General features: G+C 42.0%; 1 protein-coding gene across 3 annotated transcripts in view; it reads left to right on the top strand.

Annotated features, from left to right (window-relative positions):
* Positions 1-10,629: 10,629 nt before the first annotated feature.
* Positions 10,630-23,516, top strand: part of NR3C2 (nuclear receptor subfamily 3 group C member 2) — a 368,607-nt gene continuing 355,720 nt past the window's right edge. For 2 of the 3 annotated variants that reach the window (XM_007999946.3, XM_037986894.2), the window contains exons 1-2: positions 12,982-13,743; positions 19,021-20,779. In XM_007999946.3, the coding sequence (XP_007998137.2) occupies positions 19,023-20,779 (1,757 nt within the window). In that variant the 5' untranslated portion in view covers positions 12,982-13,743; positions 19,021-19,022. Of the gene's footprint in view, positions 11,396-12,981; positions 13,744-19,020; positions 20,780-23,516 lie in introns of those variants that run through there. The other variant, XM_037986899.2, reaches the window with a different exon arrangement.

The raw sequence follows: 23,516 nt of genomic DNA, 5'->3' as shown, positions 1-23,516 counted from the left end.
AGGAAGGAAGGTAAGAAGGAAGGAAGGAAGGAGAGACAGAGAGAGAGAAAGAAAGAAAATAAAGAAAGAAAGAAAGAGAAAGAAAGAAAGAAAGAAAAAGAAAGAAAGAAAAAGAAAGAAAGAAAGAAAGAAAGAAAGAAAGAAAGAAAGAAAGAAAGAAAGAAAGAAAGAAAGAAAGAGAGAGAAAGGAAGAAAGAAAGAGAAAAAGAAAGAAAGGAAGGAAGGAAAAGAGAAGAGAAGAAAAAAAGAAAAGAAAAGAGAAGAGAAGAGAAGAGAAGAGAAAAGACCTCATGTAGCAGAATCACCTACCCACCCTGGACCACATTCATTTTTCTCAACTTTATGCGGTATAGGATTCAACTTTTCCTATTTGAGCCTCTGTATTTTTTGGAGGGTCTCTTTTCACAGGAGCTTTATCCATACCTAATACATCAGCATATATGAAACACTTCAGTACTATTTCTAGGTTAAAGATCAGCATATTGGGCTGGGCACGGTGGCTCATGCCTATAACCCCAGCACTTTGGGAGGCCAAGGTGGGCAGATCACCTGAGGTCAGGAGTTCAAAACCAGCCTGGCCAACACAGAGAAACCCTGTCTCTACTAAAAACACAAAATTAGCCGGGCATGGTGGTGCACGCCTGTAATCCCAGCTACTCGGGAGGCTGAGGCAGAAGTGCTTGAACCTGGGAAGCAGAGGTAGCAGTGAGCCGAAATTGCACCATTGCACTCCAGCCTGGGCATCACAGAGAGATTCCGTCTCAAAAAAAAAAAAAAAAAAAATTAAAAAATGTCCAAATAAAGTGAATTGTTAAACTCACTGAATTGCTAAGCCTTGTCCAATTTGGACTGAACACGTTTTTCTAGGATGACAGTCAAATGACTTAGCAATTCATACAATTTAGGCTGACCAGAATAGTTCTGCTAATAACTTCAGATCAGCATGCAATGATCTACACCATCTCTGCCATTGGTTGACTAAAAGATGAGTCAATTAAGAAGAAAGAAGATTGGAAAGTGATCCAAAAAGAGTGCCATTGGAATGCACTGAATTTTACTTGCTCTGTTCTAAGGATCTGTATTCCCCTAGGCAGGCAGTTCTCCTTGCCCTGAGGTCTTCTTGATTCCTGTTCTCACAGTTGCTTTTTAAATTCCTCCCCTCAACTGAAACCATGAGCTGGATTATGTAGCAGTCCCCACCTGAGTGTTGTTTGGACCTGAATGCCTGGAGGCCATGTCATGTTTTGGATATATTAAGAACAGATTCCCTACCCGGGGCTTCTAACAAAGGATATAAACTCCCAGGTGATGAAAGCCCTAACCCGCTGTAGTTTTTTGCTCCTCCCTCTCCAACAGTAGCCCCCATCAAGAAATACAAATGTATCACCTTTACGTCTTTTTTTTTTTTTTTAGGAGTTTTGCTCTTGTTGCCCAGGCTAGAGAACAATGGCTCGATCTAGGTTCACCATAACCGAGCAGCTGGGATTACAGGCATGCACCACCCTGCCGGGCTAATTTTGTATTTTTATTAGAGATGGGGCTTCTCCAGGTTGGTCAGGCTGGTCTCGAACTCCCGACCTCAGTAACCCGCCTGCCTCGGCCTCCCAAAGTGCTGGGATTACAGGCGTGAGCCACCGCACCCAGCCACTTTTAACCATTTTTATACTTCTATAGCAAATATGACAAAAGGTTCACAACTGGTAATGTGAGGGTGGTGAGTACTTTGGAGCCTGTGGGCTTTTCAACTTTTTTGTATGCTTGAAATATTACTGAAATTTTATGAAACATTTATAAACTTATGAGATATTTTATCCTTAATATTTGTAATTAAATATGAATATAACTATATTTGTAAAGAAGCCATCAAAAACTCTAAGTGACTTTTAGAATTGCAAAAAATAAAATGAACTCAATGGGCTACTTGATTCGTTAAAATTAGCTTTCTATGATGTCACTATCAGGTTAAGGAAATCTGATTTTTTTCCATGTAAGTCTTCCTTTTAAAAACTGTTAATGATGTTCATCTTTCTTTCAGAACTGTTTCCACAATGTATGGATTATCTCTGGATAATGCTCCAATCAGAGGTTACTACTAATTATAACACTGACTTTCCTCACAAGCGAAACATTGGGCATTCCTTTTTAAATGCTGCTTACTTCAAGTTTGATTTTAAGAAACACTAGGAATGTAGCTTTATTTTATTTCTGCTGAATTTCTTTGATTATTCATCGGGTCTGTCTCTATAAAAACAAATTTTATTTATCTTGATTGAATTTCATTTTTCAACTTCTCGAAGAAGTAAAACCCTACGATGTCAACATTGTTTCCTAATACACGGATAAAATTGTTATAGAAGTAAACAGAGGCTTGGATACCTGAGAAAAAATATTGGAAATCCTCTCACACAATAGTTGGTCAAATCCTAGGAATGTTCTGTTTGCAAGATGAAAGGAGTTCTGAATTGGATGGTGGTAACGGTTGCACAGCAATATGAATGTACTTAATACCACCAAACTGTACACCTAAAAATGGCAAAGGTGGTAAACTTCATGTTTTGTGTATTTTACCACAATTTAAAAATGTGTTATTAAATTAAGAAAACAAACTAGGAATGGCCACTGGCTTTGTTAAAATTGATCTAAATTGATGAAGCCTCCCTTTTGATAAGGTGAAAGCTGAAAAAGGAGCATTAGTTAAAACCTACCTCAAGAGTAATTAGCCCATCTTTATGACATACTCAGGATAGAGGGAGAAAAGTGATCTGAACTTGACCACAGTGAACTGTCTGGAAAGGTAATTGAGCCGACAGGATGTAGTGGCTCATGCCTGTAATTCCAGCCTTTTGGGAGAGCAAGGCAGCAGGATTGCTTGAGCCCAGGAGTTTTAGACCAGCCTGGTCAACAGAGCAAGATCCCTGTCTCTACAAAAGAAAAAACCTTTTTTTTTTTTTTAAAGAAAAATAAAAGGTAACTGAAGAAATGAAGTTAATCAGTTATCAACTTCTCCAAATAATTCAAAGTTAGTGCCTTAAAATATAATAATAAACTAATAGGTACTTTAAGAGGCTGAAAATGGTAAAGTACTTCCCAAACACCGATGCAGGGAAAGAATCGAGGGGTCATTAAAAAAAAATCAACATGCAGTCTGAGGGCTGTGTAAAGACAGAGAGAAGGAAGTCCTCAACTTCAAGTTCAGCTAGCCAGTTCCCTTATGCCAATGATTATGTGACAGCGAAAGCCCCCCCCTTTTTTTTTCACTACAAGATACTTGCTTTCTTCTATCTACTCCTGCTTCTCCCTGACTCCCAGCAGAAGCTGCCAGCAATAACTTAAACTCTGCAAATGAGCAACTTGAGGGCAATTATTTTGTTTGCTATACTCTAGGGCAATGGTTCTCAAAGTGTAGTCCCCAGACCAGCCCCATCCACATCAACCTGGGAACTTGTTAGAAATGCTAATTCTTAGACTCCACCCAAGACCTACTGAATGGGAAACTCTAGGGGTGAAGCCCAGCATGCTCTTTAACCATGTTCTCCAGGAGACGCTGATGCGTGCTAAAATTGGAGAATCACTGTTCTTGATTCTTAGATGTGTGAAGGGCTTGAGGACCCAAGCTGAGGCTTTGATTCTCAAGGGACCTCAAAAACCCTTTGAATTGGCAGTGTGATCTTCAGTCTTCCAAAGAAGTATTTCCCAGAGAAATATGGTCTTGGTTTTCGGTAACAAACTTCCAGGGGTAGACAGCTAAGATTTTTTGAGTGCAATAACTAGATACGTGTACTGTGGTAAGTACTTATCCCATTGTAGTAGCAATAGTCAATACATGGTTGGGCGTGGTGGCTCACACCTGTAATCCTAGCATTTTGGGAGGCTGAGGCAGGCGGATCACCTGAGGTCAGGAGTTCAAGACCAGCCTGGCCAACATGGTGGAATCCCGTCTCTACTAAAATACAAAAATTAGCCGGGCATGATGGCGAGTGTCTGTAATCCCAGCTACTCAGGAGGCTGAGATGGGGGAATCCTTTGAGCCTGGGAGATAGCGGTTGCAGTGAGCCGAGATCATGCCATTACACTCCAGCCTGAGTGGCTGAGCAAGACTCCATCTCAAAAAAAAAAAAAAAAAAAAAAAAAAAAAAAAAAAAAATCAATATGTTTCCCAAGTAAAGAAACTTAAACTTAGAATAAGTTATTTGACGTGGGTCATAAGTAAGTGACGAAGCCAGAATTCAAAGCCATTCAGGCTGACTCTACTGTACTGCTTGATTTGCTTGTCCTGTGAAAAGAACCTGTGTAAAACACAACTCTAGGCTGAAAATTTCTGCTTAGACTTTTTATTAAGAAGACCTAGACTTGGGACTCTTTCTTGCACCTTGGGCTTTTTGAATTCTCTGCAAAAGTTAGTGTTTGCTTGAGTTTCTCCATGAGTGTACATGCTGAGATTATCTTGATTAATTCTTGGGTCCATAGTTTGTTTGTTTGTTAAGGTACCATTACCTGTCTTCTAGCACTGGGCTTGTGATGTCATGGAAATAACTTAGTAGATAAAAAGATACATATATATGATATTGCATTTTGTTCTTTGGCAGTTGTTACTGAATTATAACAATAATTTTGTTTACAAATAACGGTAATTAGAAAACTGTTAATTATATTTCAGACAAAACATCAGTTCAGTGGTACTTAAATTCAAAATAAAACAACATAATTTATAAATGAAAAGGTAATAGTATACAACTGATCATGTTGAAATGATCAGTTATAAAAATAATTTTCTTAGAATTTTTTCTTCTTTAAGATATGTAATTATTGTAAAATTATGTGTCTTGTATTAAAAACAAAAAGGGAAATGTTTCATGCACACATGGTCCTACTAAAATCCCAAAACGTTAGGTACTTATTTGGTCCTTTACACAAGGAAGCAATCAACACTATCACACTATCATCATATATTAGCATTGTTAAGTCTACCCAGCCTTTGCTTACAAGATGTGGTTCTACCACATTCATGGTAAACACCATTAAAGACTTTTTTTTTTTTGAGTCAGAGTTTCACTCTAGCTGCCCAGGCTGGAGTGCAATGGCGCGATCTTGGCTCACCACAACCTCCGCCTCCTGGGTTTAACCGATTCTCCTGCCTCAGCCTCCCGAGTAGTTGGGATTATAGGGATGCGCCACCACACCTGGCTAATTTTGTAGTTTTAGTAGACATAGGGTTTCTCCATGTTGGTCAGGCTTGTCTCAAACTCCCGACCTCAGGTGATCTACCTGCCTCAGCCTCCCAAAGTGCTGGGATTACAGGTGTGAGCCACCATGCCCAGCAATAAATTTTTTAAAGTACTAAACTAGGTTTATTTCTAAACATATCTACTTGCTTTGATAAAATATAAGGTCTAGCTATAACTCGCACTAAGTACTTCAAAATAGATTATAGTTTAAATATTAAGAATTGACATGTCATATATCTTCCATATAGAAAGTGTTCATTTTAAACATTTAAACATTTTAAACATGAATATTCAATGTCAAAATGTACATATTAATAAAACTATATAGTACTCTGTGAAAAACCATCAGCATTGAAAGATCTGCACCTGGTTACAGGAAAGGATAGCCAACCTCGACTTTTACTAAAATTGTACATGTCTTTTGAAAAAAAATCCCAAGAAGCAATTAAAAAATGCTTCATATTGAAAGAGCTAATAGATTAGTAACCCCAAAAGGATTAGAGAACACAAATGCAATATAATAAAAATATCATTTGATATAAGAATGCATAAACTCTCCACTGGGCCAGTTAGATGAAGTGGGAAATACTCAGCTGCCTTACTTGGGACAAACTCAAAAGTTGGATTAGGTCTTCGAAATGAGCAGATGACCTACAAATAAGAAGATTCAGTAGGCTTCTCTAATATTATACCATTACCCCGACTTCTCTTGGAACAAAAATCATTCGATCTGGGGAGACTATAGGTGAAAGGGAAATTTGACACTTGCAGAGATTTAGTTTTAGTTTGCTTTGTAATGCATTACCCATAGCAAATTTATCTCTATCTTTAGGAATAAAGATGACATCTGTCATGAAGCTTCTTACATTTTTTGTTTGCTGCTTCCAGTGTCATGTATCTGACATGTGATAACCTCCCTCTATTAACTGTAATGTTAGGGAGAAGGTTTTATTCACTTTGGCTATCTACATGGTTATTCTTCATCTAGAATTATAGTGCCTGTTTCTGACACTGAACACACATTTTTAAGAATTATCTTTTAAAATTACCTTTATTATGTATACTTAGGCATCAGAAAGTTAATTTTGTTTTGTTTTGTTTTCGAGACAAGGTCTTGCTCTGTTGCCCAGGCTGGAGTACAGTGGTGCGATTATGGCTTACTGCTGCCTCAACCTCCTAGGCTCAAGCTATCCTCCTGCCTCAACTGCCCAAGTAGCTGGGACTACAGGTGCATTTCACCATACTCAACTAATTTTTTAAACTATTTTTTAGAGACAGGGTCTTCCTATGTTGCCCAGGTTGAAAAAATTAAAATATAAAAATTCAAGTGGCCTCGTTTTATGTGGATACCTTATTGCCTGCCCCTGAGGCATTAATAACATTTTATATCACAGTAAGATTTTTGTGGCTAAAGAATAAATCCTGAAGCATTTTTTTGCAATCATCTTTGCTAGAGTTTAAAAAATAGTGTTGACAAAGATGTTGTCTTAGTTGTTACTGACAGCTGTTAAAATGCTGCTAAAAATATAGTGCCAACTACTGAAAAGCTAACTGCTCCTGTGAAGTCCTAATGAGAAATTCTAAATGAGTGTTTCATCAAGTTCAACAGAGACTTACGTTTCCCACACCTGACCCACTAGATTGTCTCACTTTTTTTGTGGTTGTTACTGTACATAATATTACAGAAACAGCTTCAAGGCATAATTTTAATGAGCACACAAATCATGCAATTATTTATGTAAGATTAGCACAGTTATTTAAAGGTGATGAATTTCTTGTACTAAACCAAGAATATATGAAAAAAAGAGAAACTGAAAATGTCTTTATTTTTATTAAAATATACTGCTCTAAGTTCCTCCCCTTTTTCAACTACTGTACATTATTTCTAAATTTAGAACATCAGTGTAGGCACAGTGAAATCTGATTTGCTTCTAATAATATGGCATACTAATTGTGATGCATGTGCTGTTTGGTGCTCTGTCATCTCAAAATCTGGCCATAAAAATGTATTAAATTTGCATATTTTCTATTTAAAATGACTACAAATGGAATTAAGGTAGACAGATGAATAAATAGCAAGGTAAACAAATACAGAAATTAATGAATAACCAAAGCTAATAAAAATATTCCAAGTAGTCTAGAAAATTGAGTTTGGGCTATTTTGGATATTAACAAAAACCCTGATACGTTTTGTATTTATCTTCTGGTCCACAATTTCTTATTTGCTTGCAGTGTTTATAAACTGTAACATGTGTGTTTTGCAATAAACAAAGAAGAAGTTTTATCTTATATTATTCCTCTATTCATCTTCTCTCTCTAACACCCCCCTCCTTTCTGTTTCTGACTCTCCCTGTCTTTCTCAACTCTTTCCAACAGCTGGTAAGAGACTGAAAAAAAAAAAAAAAAAAAAAAATCCCAGCTTTTTAGAAAGAAAGAAAAATGCCAGCATGGCTAGGCTTATTAATGAAGTTAACTAGGACCAAATGCTTAGCCTTTAACTTTTAAAAATTATTGAGTATGATTAAATATGATACCTATTGGTCTTTATTTTCTTGTCAGTAAATAGATAATGGAGAGGTACATAATACATTTCAATACATACATGCTCAATTTTTTTTTGGCTTATGATTTTACAGCTTAACTCCATAGTTTTCCCCCGCCCCTCAGTGTCAGCTGTTGAAGGAATGGATTCAGAGCAGAGAACTAAGGGGTGGCTCTGCTAAAGCTGAAATAGAGAGCTAGGGAGGATTTTTTCCAACACAAACTTAGATGATATTAGGCTTTGTATCTGAAGTTACATAATAGAGGATGTGATGTCACACATGTAAATTGCAAACGCTGAGTCGTGCACTTTAGTGGCAAACCTCAGGGAGTTTGACATTAATGGGATGGGGGAGGGAGGTGTCCCGAGGTTCAGCGACTGTGAATAGAGGGAGAGCAATTGTCAAAAGCGAGATGTCTGATGCTGCTTCAAGCTTTCAGCTATTTGGCAGCTACACAGGAGACAAAGTTAATGTTCTTTTCCGTGCGATAATTCTCCTTTCTTTTAATTTTTCTTGAAAAAATTTCTATCCTTTTGCAAGGAAAAAATACACTTACGTAAAAAGACGAAAGCAACAAACTTTGTTAAGAGACACCTCAGAAAACAACTAAATATTGACATTGCTAGGCACACAATATGTCTGAGTTGATCGGGCTCTCTATGAATGGGCATTGGAATGAAGAGTATTCCTAACTATCTAAAAACCCATCTTCTTTGAAGAGATCTCTCTGAGGCATCACTTGCAAAACCAGTGTCACCTTCTCTTCAGATGAGGGAGACTCAGATCTTATCCCAAAGTCGTTCGCTTTTCAGGGTGTCACAGGACCACCTTTTGTCTTATAGTCAGCAGAGGAAAATATAAAAGTTGTTTACCTGGGGGAAACTTAATCATTCAAATGTTTGGGCAAATGTTTAAAGACTCAGATATCAAAAAACAAATAAAGCTTTGCCTATTAATAAATGCAAGATCCCCTAATATCTCTCCCAAGGGATAAGATAAGCTGATACTGTAAATAAGGGCAAATGGACTCCCCACAGGCTATTTCGTGAAAAAGTTTCAAAAGAATATCCATATCTGCTTAAAAATTCAATCTTAGCTTTATAATACCAAGCTGTTTCAAAAGCAGTGAAGATGAAAATTTGAGAACAGTTTGTGCGTGTGTGTGTGTGTGTGTGCGCGCGCGCAGGTAAAATGGTCAAAAAAAAAAAAACAAAACAGGAAGAAATCTTATAAATTTCTAAAATGTTGCAGTTATAATAACCCCACTGTACACCCTAGTTTGATCAAGTTGTCGTTAATTGAAATCATCTATTAAAATAGTGCTGGGAGTACCTAGCTTAAGAATTGTTACAGAAAATCATTTTGTAAAGGGGGAAAGAATAATCAATGCCCAATTTATAAGTTTTGGAAGCAATTAACATTATATAGGTTACCTTAAGTGGGGAGTTCTTTTTATCCAACATTGTGTTATGAAAAATTTCAAACACACAAAAAAGTTGAAGGAACTTTACAGTGAACACCTGTATACTTGGCACGTACATTCTACTATTAATATTGTACTGTCAACATGCTTTATCACACATCTATCCATTCTTCTGTCCATTTTATCAATCCACCAATGTCACTGCGTTTTATTTTTGATGCACGCATTTCCAAATTAGTTTGCAGACATCAGTACACTTCTAAATGGTTCTTTTTAAAACTCACTGAATATTTTTCAAACTATCTGATATGTAAATATTTTCTTGATCACCATCTTAAGATATACCTTCAGAATGCCGTAAATATGAACCTAGAAGCCTTTCCTACAAATAAAAGCCAAAAGGTTGCTTTACTAGAGGTGAAAATGTTACCTTGAGCCATCTAAGAACCAAGTCGTGCCAAAACTGTGTAGGTGATGGAGGCAATGGGAAGCTCGCTGTTAGGACAGTGGGAATGTGGAAGGAGAAAGGCAGTGATTGTTTTAACAGGGCAGCTCGGTGTTTAACACGGGTCTATGTGGGAAGGGATTAGCAACTTTCACAGCTATTTAGGAATAAAACGGGAAAGAACCCAAAGAAGGGCGGGGGTGGAGGGGGGCAATAGAACCCTCAGAAAAAGGAGTGTTAAGCCAGAAAAGGGGTGTGTGTGTGGTCAGTTCGCGGGGTTTAACTGAGTCAAAAGGGACCACAGCAGGGGAGCCCATAAGTGGTAATGACACTCATACTTCTTCCCCCTCCCAAGCCCCCAATCTTCCATCTAAGGATGTGTGTAACGGTGCGGGGGAAGAGTCTGGGGCAGAAGCGTACCTCGCACACGCGCGTGAACACGCGCGCACACACATGCACACGCATACATATCTCCTGACGCGGTGATCTGCGTGGCCGGGGTGGGGGCGTGGGACTCCGGGGAGGCTCCGCAGAGGAGCAGCGGGCGCGGGAGAATCCCGGGATCCAGGTTCACTCATCCATCCTCCGGTCCCCGGCCGCGTGCCCGCGCGCCGCCGGCCGCCCGCCTGCCGGGCCCGGTCGCCCCCCTTTCACTTTCGCGTCTGCGTAGGTGTCTGCCCAGGCGGGCGCGAGGGCGCGGGGGCGCGCCAGGCGACGCGGGGGCGCGCGGCGCGCCGCGAGCGGAGGGGGAGGGGTCCCGGCGCTCGGCCCCTTCCTTGGTTTGCCCCGCCGAGCCGCCTCCGCGGGCGTCTGAGCCGCCGTCAGAGCGAGGGGACCGGTCCCGCCGCGCCCCAGCCAGCTCCCCGCACGCCTCCGCGCGCAGACGCCCGCTCCCTCCTCGGCGCCCCCCCACGGCGGGGGTGGGGCAGAGGCGCGGCGAGCCCGAGAGGGGCGGGGAGAGGAGCAGCCTCGCGGGGTGGGCAGCCCGGGAGCAGGAAAAGAAAACTTTTCCCTCCGGCCCCCCGCGCGTGGTCCCCAGCCTTCGCCTCCCCCCGCAGGTGGGAACTGCACCTGAGGCCGGGCGCGAGGTCAGGGCCAGACTTTGAAGGGCTGCGGGCAGGGCTGAAGGAGGTGCGTGCATTTGGGCTCAGTTTTCCTTCGGCCTCCGGGTTGTCAGTGACCGTAGTGGGAGGGCGGCCGCCGGCGCCCCTGCCCGTTTCCCACCGGCTGGTGGCCGTACGCGGTGCCACCTCCTCCCGCTCCTAAGGGTGTGACCCGGGGAGGGGGGCGCAGGCTCCCCCTGCGACCGCCCCCTCCTACACGCGCTCGGCCGCCCGACCTGTCACCGGCCACCCCGGGCCGGGGGAGGGGGCGCGGAGAGCGGCGCTGCGGAGCGGCGGGCGCGGGATCCTCCCGCCGGACTTCCCGGCTCCCAGGGACGCCGCCGCCGTCAACGCCGGGCGGACGCGCAGCCCCGGGAGAGGAGCCCGCCTGAGGCCCGGCCGCCGCCGCTGGGGGCGGGCGGGTGCCCGCGTCCCCCTCTGCGCGATTTGGCGCCGCTGCCTCTCCGCCTCTTGTAGGGTAACAGCACTATTGCTCTACCCACCGTCAGCAGGGCGACTGCCGGGATTATCATCCTCTCCGTCCTCACCGCCGATCAGCCAATATTGGACTTGCTGGTGGCGGCGGCAGCAGCGGCGGCGGGAGTCTCGCCGTCCCCCTTCCCCCGCCCCAGCCTCCCCACCATGTCCTAGAAAAGGTGAGTGCAGCGACAGTCACTTTGCGCTGACAGCGGCGAGAGGGGGCCCGGAGAGCGCAGGGGCGGCCCCGGGCAAGGCAGGTTGCGCGCCGAGGGCAGAGGGCGCGGGTTGGCGAGCGGAGGTGGGATGCGGGTAGGAGACGAGTTGCCCGCTGGCGGCCCTGGGGCAAGGGTGCTGGGTGGCGGGCGAGCGATCGCGGCGGCTGCCCCTGCACGGTTCTAACCTAGATTTTGCAAGAAGCTGAGATCCAGGGCAAGACCGGCCCTCCTCAAAGGAGGTAAAAACTTAGTAAAAGAGACACGTCCGTTCCTTTAATAATGAATAATTCGGCAACGCTTGCGGAACCGCCGCCGCCTCGCGTGCCCAGGCTCTAGGTCCGGGACTCCCCTTGCTCCCGCCCGCCGCCAGCGCTTTGCCGGGGTGCGATCGATGCCCGGCTCGCAGGGACGGGAGAGTGCGCGTGACGGTGGGTCCCTTGGGAAAGTTGGGATGCTCGGCAGGGACTCCTGGCTGTGGGGACGCCGGGGGCAGCTCTGCGCTGGGGACCGAGGAGCATTAGAGTCGGGGTTCAGGAGCAGCTTGTGGCGCTGCCGCTGTCGCCCCTTTCTCCAGGGAGTTCCCGACTGGAGCGGCTGAGAGTTCAAGTCTCCCTGGGTTAGGGGTCGGGAATCCCGAAGCTTAACTAACTGTAAGGAGAGGAGGGGCCTTTGGGCACAGGGTGTCCCCCCGCCCCCAGCCTCGGGCTTTGGCGGGCGCGAAGCGAGGGTAAGGCGGGAGGCCGCACAGCTGCCGCCGCCGGGCTGTGGGTCGCCGAGGGCCGGGGGACCAGATTTAGGTGTATACGTCACTGATGCTGACTCCGGGCCAGCGGGGAGCCTAAAACGGGGCCTTATACGCGGAGCCTAAAAGTCCTTAGAAATCAAAGTTAAGAACCCCATCCTTTTGCTTAGTAACTGCAGCATTTGGGTGGGCGGGAGGAGAATCGAGGAGGGGGCGGTTGGAGGGAAACCGAAATTTCTTCATGCAGACAACCGATCCTTCGAAAACAGTTTGGTTCCTTCCCCCCTCCTGCCTGTTTCTCCCACTTATGTGACCCACCCCCTCCACCCATTATAACGTGAATATCCTCGATGGTAAGCTTGCTTTCAAATTGAACTAGTGGAAAAATCCAATACTAAAGTAGTAAGTATAGTGACAAAATTTTAAGGAAGTAGAGGAGCAGCTCTTTACTCTGGCACTTTTTTCATTTTTCTTTTTCTTTCTTTTGTTTTTTCTTTTTTGTTTGTTTGTTTGGTTAGGGGTCTAAGGGATGGGAGGAAGGCTGTGTTGAAAGGGTTCTTCCAGCACGGTTAAAACAAGTACATTCAAATCGAGTGGGAACGTGATCGTTTTGCTCGCTGGCAGCGAAGGCTGCTGCTGCTCTGCTGAGAGGTAACTCTGGAGACAGTGGAAAGGGGCTGAGAGAGGAACCTCGGGGGTCGGGTGATCCCATCCAGAGTCCTCCCCGCGCGCGGACGCTGCTGGGCGGCGCCAGGGTATGGGCTGCAGCTCACCTGGCGCTGCAGGTGGAGAGCGTGAGGGGACGACACTTTGCTCGCGGAAAAACCGACTTCTTCCGCGTCCCCACACTTTTCACATCTCTCCAGATATCCTGGGGTCAGCCAGAAGGAGAGCAGGGTGGACGTAAGCAAGTTTGGGCGGCCGAGCGATGGGGGTGGGGGCAGCGTGCGGAGGCCGCCTGATGTAGCCACCGCCCGGCACCCCAAGCTCCTGTCGCGGCTGCGGCTTTAAGGAAGCTGCGGAGTCCAGGCTGTGTCGCAGCAACTTTGTATCAGTCATGTCGCCCGCCTGGTGACTGACAGCTTGGATTGTCCAATAAGAAGCCCGCCTGACCCGTGCAGCGTGGAGCCTTGTTTCTCTTCGGGCCAATAGGAAGGGTTCAGGGGGGCGGGATAGCAACCTGAACTTTATCTGGACATGTGACCCGCTTTTAAAAGGGCCAGCCCTCCAGCTGGCCCACTCCCCCTCCGGGCTTTCGCCCGCCCTCTCTCCCTCCCTTTTTTGCCCGCCCTGGCCCTGCCCCTGCCCCCTCCTCTCAGCCCCTCCGCGCCCGGGGTGTCATTGGGCCCGGGAGACTGGAGCCAACTTCAGGCTGCTCAGAGGAAGCCCGTGCAGTCAGTCACCTGGGTGCAAGAGCGTTGCTGCCTCGGGCTCTCCCTCTGCAGGGAGAGCGGCACTCGCTGGCCTGGATGTGGTTGGATTTAGGGGGGCTCCGCAGCAGGGGTTTCGTGGCGGTGGCAAACGCTGCAACAGGTAGACGGCGACAGACGGACCCCGGCCGAGGCAGGTGTGTAGGGGCGCGCGGCAGGGCAAAGCTTGCCCTGCTCGGCGTGCGGCCGCGGCGCGGGAGCGTGCACTTTGCAGGGAGAAGTGGCTGCGTAATCCGGAGGCATAGTCAGTATGGTGCTGTGTGCTTGTTGTTTTGTTTTGGTTTTCCACTTTTCTCCCCCTTTGGCCGCCAGAGGACTATTTTGGGAAAGTTTGGCCACTTTGGATAAATGCCCTCTAACTAGTAGCTTTTAACTGCCTTTGGCAGTGGGAGGTCTACCACTCTTCCCTTTCCCCGAAGATGAATTTCGGATCATTTTCCCTGTACAATTTTTAAAGGACGTTTGAATACTATTTCTTTCCTTTATCAATTGCGGAAGCTCCCAATTCTCAGCCGGAGGTGTAGCGGATAAGGGCAGTTGAAGGAGATATAGATCCTAATAGATCCTGTATAAAAGGGGCTCTGGAAATTCGTGCATTTCCCGTTCCCTAGCATTCGCGAAACTCTTGAGACAGGCTACGCTTCGTATGGCATCAGTTGGAATTTTAAGGGCAAGGGAGAAGGGACGAAGCTTCTTTTGGTGGCATCCTTACTCTGCTACTGAATTTTAGGTGCGTGGCTTTGCCTACTCAATTTTAAAAGACCAGGTTTAAATAATAATGGTTTATGGCACCATCAGTTTTAATTATTTATTATGACATAGGAGTTAGGAAAACTTTTGATAGCAGACGAGCTTTTGAAACCGCCGAATTTTAAAGGCACCAAATTGCTTCTTAACATTTTGTATTGCCATTTCTCTAGGTGCTGTTATTGATGATATTTACATAGTAATGATAACAGCATTCTCCATCTGTGAAGTCCTGCTGTGAAGTTTTAATTTTATGTTTGACATCGTGGCAGCTATCGTGGAAAAGCTTGAGAGAAGTTTTAAAAAATAATTTAAAGTGGAGCTTTTTCCTTTAAGGGAGGCATAGTTTTGTTTGGCGATTTTTGGAAAGATCAGGTGGCTCGGTAAATTAGGTGAGTGAATAGAAATCAGGTGTGCTCAGTTCTAACTGGTTCTCCCGCTCTCTTAGGTGACCTTGGGCAGATTTCTATCATTTACCTCATCTATAAAAGAGAGGAACATAATAGTTCTGTAGTGGGGAATGACAAAAAATAGTTACGTATAGTGAACTTTCACAACTATGCAGCCTAGAGATGATTGTGAGATTCTTAAGCGTTAGTCTTTAAGGTGCCATATTGTAGTGAAATAAATATTAAAAATGATGCCTTTTCTATCATTTCCATCATGATGAGACTGGGTTTTGGGGGATACTAAAAGTGAAAGTGTTTCCAGATAAAATACAAATTCGCAAGGATCTTTGTTAATATTCATGAAAAAAGTACTTCCTTGTGGAAAAGGGCAATTTAACGCAGACTGTAAAACATAAAACTTTAAGGTTTTCCTTTGTGAAAATAGCATTTCTTTTGTGTTTGAGAGCATATGTATGGCTTAAAGTAGCACCTCTACCAGTGCTTTTCCTTATGTGAATTTTTTTTTATGATTCGGGGTGAGGCCCATTTGCATGAAAATTAAAAGTTCATAATTTTTTTGCATTTTTCCTAAGAGAATCTTTGGTATGGTTTCCACTGTGAGGCAGGCAAGCCTGATTTTTGTTAGACTTGTATATGTCTATCTGCTTCATTTTATACTTTAGTAACAAAAACTTTTTCTTTATCCTCTAGATATTAAGTTCTATGAGGATCATATTCATCGACTCGTATTTTCAGTACTCACTAGTAAGTACGGGTTGACTGAAATTCTGCTCAAGCCATGGTCATTGTGCCAGTTCCAAAAAGACAGCCTCAGTTTCCTGGATGGACATAGGACATAAATTCCTAACCGGACCCATTTGTTTACAGAAAAGACTAATTAAAATACTAGGGAGATTCAACGTAAAATATTTCAATAATGCTATTTTTAAAAATATCTGATCTTAAAAAAATGTTTGTGTGGAAGCCGTGCAGATGCTAGATGTCTTGTCTTCTTTTGTGTTTGACTATTGCCGATCTGTATTGTTTTCTTTGTTGAGAGGTGCCTTAGGTTGGTAGACGAGAATACCTTAAACAAAGTAATTTAGATTTCAGCAGAACCTTTTGCAAATTCCTTAATGAGAGTCCTGTCAATCATGTGGTGAAATACAGCCTATTCTATGTTATTAAGGGAGTTCAAGGTTAGCCAAACAGGACTAGGAGAGTTGTGACCAGCTGTATGATGTTAGCTGATAAGGTGCTACCTTGTCCAGGGCTTTAAGACTGTCTTTGCTGCCCATCATCTCCCATATAGATTCTCTTCAAGTCTTCTGTAGCCTCACAAATGTGGGATTTGGTTCTTGCTTTAGGGCAGAGTGCCGAAAAGTGCAGAATCTTAGTAGATGTTCTTTGAGAAAAAGGTGCAGTGGTCAAATTATTTGAAGAATGCTGGATTAAAAAGTAAACAGAATCTCCCAGAGGTTTTGGTATGCAAATTTATATAGGGAAACCAAAAAAGCCAACAGTGACCACCCATCCCAAAGACAGTTTGGAAAATGGGTTTTGGAGAGGGGTCTGGGTGAGGGTCCCCCTTCAGACACAGGACAGAGAGCCCACTTGTCTATGACCAGGAAGAGAATGAGGCTGTGTGAGTGAGGCACAGTGTGCCAGTGAAGGCCTTCGGGTAAGGTTGTTGAGACAAGAGTAACTTCCAGGCATCTGGTTAGATTGTGGTGCAGTTTGCCGAGAGTGAATGTGAATTTGGGGGTGGGTGGGGGGTGAGATGTGCAAAAAGTGTTCAGTTTTGAATACAAATAGACATATTTATCGTGTTGTTTAACGAATTTGGATCTGAACCATTTATACCTTAGCTATATAGTCATTCATCTTTAGTATGGGGAAGACAGAATATTCTTAGGTAGACATAGAAGCAGCACGTAATATTTACTGCTATTTTTCAATACATAGGTGTGACTAAATGGTTTTTTAGTAAAGCATAAAAGGCCAGTCTTAGCTATTTGGATCCCAATTCACTGTTTTTTAGTTCAGTTTTCTGTCAGCTTTTACTTGGCTTTCATCCACACCAAATCTTTTGGCTGGAATTACTATTAATAGATAACTACCTCAACCTTTGTAATTTTATTTATTTCCTACTGTTTTGTGATTGATTTTTGATTAGGAATTTATAGGATGTTCTTTAAGTGAAAACATACTACATAATTGGTAGATTTTAATGTTTGGAAATTGAGTATTGATATTATAATAGTTGAAAATTTTTTGTGATCTATCTACTTGCGATACTGTAATGAAATTGATCATTTCTGCCCTTTCAGAACTTAAACTCTAGTGTAAAACGCAGAAAAGTAAGAGGTAATTATAATACTTGGACAATTTGGACATTAAATTTCTTCATAGGGCTTTGTGCTATCTAATGCAAATTTACTTATGAGTCCAACTAAGATTTATCTAATGCAAATTTATTTAGCAGCATTATTTTTCAATGTTAATTAATACATGTTCTGTAACAAAGGGACTTCCTGTTTTTTGTTTGTTTGTTTTTAAATGAAGGGAAGGTAGGCAGGGTCAAGACAGTGGCAAAGAGGGGAAAGGATGAGAGGCCTAAAATAAAGCTTGTGTATAGAATTGCAGAAACAGCATCTTTTAGATCAGGACTTTTATTGAGCCATAGATTGTTTACAGACTTCAAAATGTTTGAAAACTGCATAATACAGATTTTAGGAGTTTTAAAATAGTAAAATGTAAAAATAAAATTTTACTGTGAGTGAGTTAATTTCCTTTAAGATGTGTTTCTTTAGAGTGGTGGTTGTCAGTCAAGGGTGATTTTGCCCCCCATGGGCATTTGGTAATGTCTGGAGACATTTTCAGTTGTCACAACTGGGGAGGCGAAATGCTACTAGCATCTAGTGGGTAGGGTTAGGGATACTGCTAAACACCTTAACAATGCATTGGGCAGACCTCCACAACTAAGAATCATCAGGCCCAAAATGTCAATAGTGCCAAAATTGAGAAACTGATGTAGAGAGAGACTTGCGATCAAATTGCAGCTCCAACACTTAGTTGTGTGCCTGGTGCCTCAGTTTTCACACTTGTATTATTTGGATAATACTTTTGTCAGTCATTCAGGGTTGTGTGTAAGGTTAAATGAGTTAATATACTGTATTAAATTATATGAGTAAGAATTATGTCAGTATAGCCTATTATGATGATTTTGTCTGTGAAGTAAATTGATCTATAGAGTGCATGGATATGGTTGTATATCTGAAACAACCTTACGGGTTGCTTGAGGATGGGGATTGTGTCTCTTTTGTTTATCACTACCTATTCACTGACTGGTCTAAGGTCAAGGATGTAGCAAGCACTTGGTAAATATTGTTGAATGAATGAACGAATGCTTAAATTTTCAGGGCTCCTCTCAGACTTCTCCATTTACCATTGAGAGTAAACATTTTTGATTGTTGGTAGTTGTTCTGGCAGAGGTACCACGCACAGGTCGGGGTGCATGTCAAAGTCCTTGCCAGTACTGAAATACAGAGAAGACACCAGACATTCCTGAGTTGTCATACAGCCCCTCTGAGCTATGGACCATCTTAATCAGAATATATAGATCCTGACTTTTCAGAACTGACATTAAATTATCTTTATCACTAATCTATCTTAAGAAAAGTCTTACTTCTAAAAAAAATCACAAATTATTTTTCTATGATAACTCATTTGGTATGTTTGTGTTTGGAAAGAGTAACTTTAATTACATTTCCATATTGTTTTTAACATGGCCATGTATTAAATATGGAAGGCAACTTCTATATGATCCATAGACTCCAAAGGCATTGGAGTCAGAAGATTGAGATTTAAAACCAACTTTGTCACTATGTCTTTGACTTTGGGCAAGCTACCCACTTCACTAAGTCCTCAGTTTCCTTTTTTTGCCTGCTTTAATTGACAGGATTACTTTGAATGTCTAATAAGTTAACATTTGTAAATATTTTTTGCAGACTCTAAAGACTGTATTATAGCAAACATGTTACTTTTATTTAGATCCAAAAGAGTTTTATATGATCGCTTCTCTTGTTCTGACATCTGGACAAGCTGTAGTCAATACTCTGTTATGTCAACATCCAAAAAGGTAACAGTTTCAAATTAGCTAGAAATGTTGCTTATGATAAGTAGGTGTTTCGTGGCTCAGTAAATGCAATTTTAGAATGTCTTCTAGAGTAATATTGCTATAACTGACTAATTTTTTAATGTAAATTTATTTGTTAGTGATGGAGACCAAAGGCTACCACAGTCTCCCTGAAGGTCTAGATATGGAAAGACGGTGGGGTCACGTTTCTCAGGCTGTGGAGCATTCTTCCCTGGGACCTACAGAGAGGACCGATGAGAATAACTACATGGAGATTGTCAACGTAAGCTGTGTTTCCGGTGCTATTCCAAACAACAGTACTCAAGGAAGCAGCAAAGAAAAACACGAACTACTCCCTTGCCTTCAGCAAGACAATAATCGGCCTGGGATTTTAACAGCTGATATTAAAACTGAGCTGGAATCTAAGGAGCTTTCAGCAACTGTAGCTGAGTCCATGGGTTTATATATGGATTCTGTAAGAGATGCTGACTATTCCTATGAACAGCAGAACCAGCAAGGAAGCATGAGTCCAGCTAAGATTTATCAGAATGTTGAACAGCTGGTAAAATTTTACAAAGGAAATGGCCATCGTCCTTCCACTCTAAGTTGTGTGAACAGGCCCTTGAGATCATTTATGTCTGACTCTGGGAGCTCCATGAATGGTGGCGTCATGCGCGCCATTGTTAAAAGCCCTATCATGTGTCATGAGAAAAGCCCGTCTGTTTGCAGCCCTCTGAACATGACATCTTCGGTTTGCAGCCCTGCTGGAATCAACTCTGTGTCCTCCACCACAGCCAGCTTTGGCAATTTTCCAGTGCACAGCCCAATCACCCAGGGAACTCCTCTGACATGCTCTCCTAATGTTGAAAATCGAGGCTCCAGGTCGCACAGCCCTGCACATGCTAGCAACGTGGGCTCTCCTCTCTCAAGTCCGTTAAGTAGCATGAAATCCTCAATTTCCAGCCCTCCAAGTCACTGCAGTGTAAAATCTCCAGTCTCCAGTCCCAATAACGTCACTCTGAGATCCTCTGTGTCTAGCCCTGCAAATATCAACAACTCAAGGTGCTCTGTTTCCAGCCCTTCCAACACTAATAACAGATCCACGCTTTCCAGTCCGGCAGCCAGTACTGTGGGATCTATCTGTAGCCCTGTAAACAATGCCTTCAGCTACACTGCTTCTGGCACCTCTGCTGGATCCAGTACATCACGGGATGTGGTTCCCAGTCCAGACACACAGGAGAAAGGTGCTCAAGAGGTCCCTTTTCCTAAGACTGAGGAAGTAGAGAGTGCTATCTCAAATGGTGTGACTGGCCAGCTTAATATTGTCCAGTACATAAAACCAGAACCAGATGGAGCTTTTAGCAGCTCATGTCTAGGAGGAAATAGCAAAATAAATTCGGATTCTCCATTCTCAGTACCAATAAAGCAAGAATCAACCAAGCATTCATGTTCGGGCACCTCTTTTAAAGGGAATCCAACAGTAAACCCATTTCCATTTATGGATGGCTCGTATTTTTCCTTTATGGATGATAAAGACTATTATTCCCTATCAGGAATTTTAGGACCACCTGTGCCCGGCTTTGATGGTAACTGTGAAGGCAGCGGATTCCCAGTGGGTATTAAACAAGAACCAGATGATGGGAGCTATTACCCGGAGGCCAGCATCCCTTCCTCTGCCATTGTTGGGGTGAATTCAGGTGGACAGTCCTTCCACTACAGGATTGGTGCTCAGGGTACAATATCTTTATCGCGATCGGCTAGAGACCAATCTTTCCAACACCTGAGTTCCTTTCCTCCTGTCAATACTTTAGTGGAGTCATGGAAATCACACGGTGACCTGTCGTCTAGAAGAAGTGATGGGTATCCGGTCTTAGAATACATTCCAGAAAATGTATCAAGGTAAGTTGGTTTTCTCCATTTTTTGGGAAGTCATGGCTTTATACATGTTGAAGGTTAGCATTATCTTTACAGTCGATAAATTTAAACACATTTCAGATTACTGTTTTAAGGATGGTCATATGGTGCTCCCCTTTGCATGTTGCTATAATGTTATTTTTTTGAAGTAGAGGAAAAAAACGTTCTTAAAATGTCTTAGAAAATATCTACGTTGATTTTGAAGGGGCATATGTAGGTGTCCCCCACTCCCCATTGCCTGTTTTAGGTGTTTGGAAAATTTATGTTTTACTGGCAGTTACTATGTAAATATAGTAATTTAGCAGAAGAATACTAGATATTTTTTCCTTTGGCTGTTTGCTGGTTTACTAAAATTGCTTGAAGTTAGTTTATTTGTGGTCTTAGTCCTTTTTTTATTATAGCTTTCTTTATTAATCATCACTTCATCGGTTGTGAAAAATAAAATTGAATCCTGTATCTGTTACCCACAAGCTTCCCTCCCTTCTGCCCTTTTCTGAGAAGGTTAATTATATGAAAGTTGTGGTTTTTCAATACAAATAAATCATTTCCTTAACTGTTGAGGGCTTTTAAAGACTCAGCATATCTAAAATTACTAAGTGGACAATCTTGCTTTCTTACTTATATTGGAAGTGAAATATGTCACTGCAGTTTTGAATTGGTATATTTATAACTTTTCAGATCTGCAAGAAGACATATTTTATTTACTGTAAAATATCTCTTGGCTTTCCTTGTTGCAGATAGCATGTTGTATATATTTAGAAAAAACAAGGAAGAGGTTTTAGATATGACTATAAAGGGTGGTTCTAAGTTATACAGTGAATACTTGGATTGGACTTTGCTTCAGTACTGTTTTTATTACATGGTTGTGATAAATTATTCCTTTATGGACTATATAAAGAATAGATTTCCTTGGTATAGTTCGTTCCTTTGGCATCCAGAACTATGTGGATATTTTCCTTTATTTCTTTAAAAATTATCTTGTGGGGAGTATGTCCATCCCATTAACAGGATACAGGGTTTACATGTATTGCTGTGGCTTTCTCCTACTCTGTTTTTTTCCCAAACCAAAAGCAAAAAGTTTAATTTATGCATTCTTTTCATTGTCATTGCCTCAAACCTTGCTTTTCTTGCTTTTCTGGAAGCAAACATTTCATAAAGGATATATTTTTATAGTTTCCCCATAGTGTGAACTATTCAATCATATTCTAATGCTGTCTCTTTAAATTATAAGCCCTAACACAAGTCATGAGATAGCATGGCTGCCATCAGAACCAAACTGAGCATGTGTTTTACTGCTACTGCTTTGCTTTACTTTTAGAGAAGGAAGTTTTTTCATGTGATGTGAATATTTTTGTAAATGATGTTTTTAGCAAACTGGTATGAGGTAGTATAGCCTGGTAGTTAATGGCATGACTGGTTGAAATCCCAACTCTGCTACTTAATTGTTTAGTCTTCTCAACTGCATAAAGGAATTAAATAGTACCCATCTCAAAGGTAGTTAAGACAATTTAAGTGAGTTAATTTATGAGAAATACTTTGAATTCCTTCTGATATGTTAGTATGCATTGTATATGTTTTAGCTATTATGAAATGGTTTTATACTTTTTAGTTTTCATATTTCTAGTTTTTTTCCTTCATTATGTGAAACTCCACAGAATCTTATAAAGAAATACTTAAAAGATTTAAGCATTTGTTAAATATTTGTTAATTTCTTATGATTAAGCTCATTTTAAAAAAAATGATTATGCACTATACCTTTGTTATTACAGTTCTATTTATGCTTTGTTAGTTTTGAAAACTATTTCTTTGAATAATGATGTTTTTGGTAGAAATGTTACAGATGCAGTAAGCTAAAATGATTAGTTGTCTCTTATGTTTGTTCTATATCCCTGTTTCTACTATTTTAAATGTACTTTTCCTGCTCAACTCATGAAGCCCCTCCTGATGGTCCAGTGACCCATGCATAGCCTTAGACATGTTAGTATGAATTAGTGACCTTGAGCCTATCCCGCTTTTGTGGACACAGGAAGTATTGTCTTGTGTCTCCTCTTGAGTATTCCAAAATTCCTTATTTATTTGTTAATACAGTCAACAAGGATTCATTCTGCTTATATACGTACTGGTTTTGTGCCAGCTAAATTTCCTAAAAACTTTAACTTAAAGCTTTATAAGAGATTTGACATCTCTTATAGATTAATGATTCTTTACAGCTTTTCTTGGTGAATAGTATCCAAACCTATTTGTTTTGATGATTATCAGAGTAAAAGCTCAAGGATCAGAGGAAATTCTGGTGTTTTTCTAGAGTTCAGTCTACATGTTATAGTATTTAAACTCATCCAAGTATCATCCTTAGTCTCTTATTTTGAACAAAAAGCCCAACCTTTTTGCCTATTTCTTAAAATATGATGATAACTCATTTCGGGGAATGTTGAATAGATTAATGAATTAAATATCATAAAGGATTAAGGCAGGGTATACTGCTTCTAGGTTTAATAGTATCCTTCATCATTAGGTTGAACCTTGAACTACAGTATTTTCTGGTAGATCTCAAATCGTGGTTAGAAGGTTCCTGAGACCTTTTCAAGGAAGTTCACACAGTCAGAAATCATGCTTTGGTCAAGTATCCACTCAGAATGGAACACAGACCAATGGATTTTGATATAATCGTGTATGAAAAGTTCACTGATACTGTTTCAGATTCCACACTGAAACTAACCTTTAA

This window comes from Chlorocebus sabaeus, chromosome 7, assembly GCF_047675955.1.
Source record: "Chlorocebus sabaeus isolate Y175 chromosome 7, mChlSab1.0.hap1, whole genome shotgun sequence".
In the NCBI taxonomy this organism is placed as follows: Eukaryota; Metazoa; Chordata; class Mammalia; order Primates; family Cercopithecidae; genus Chlorocebus; species Chlorocebus sabaeus.
Note: the sequence above shows the minus strand (reverse complement) of the source record. Positions and strands in the feature narration are given on the sequence as shown.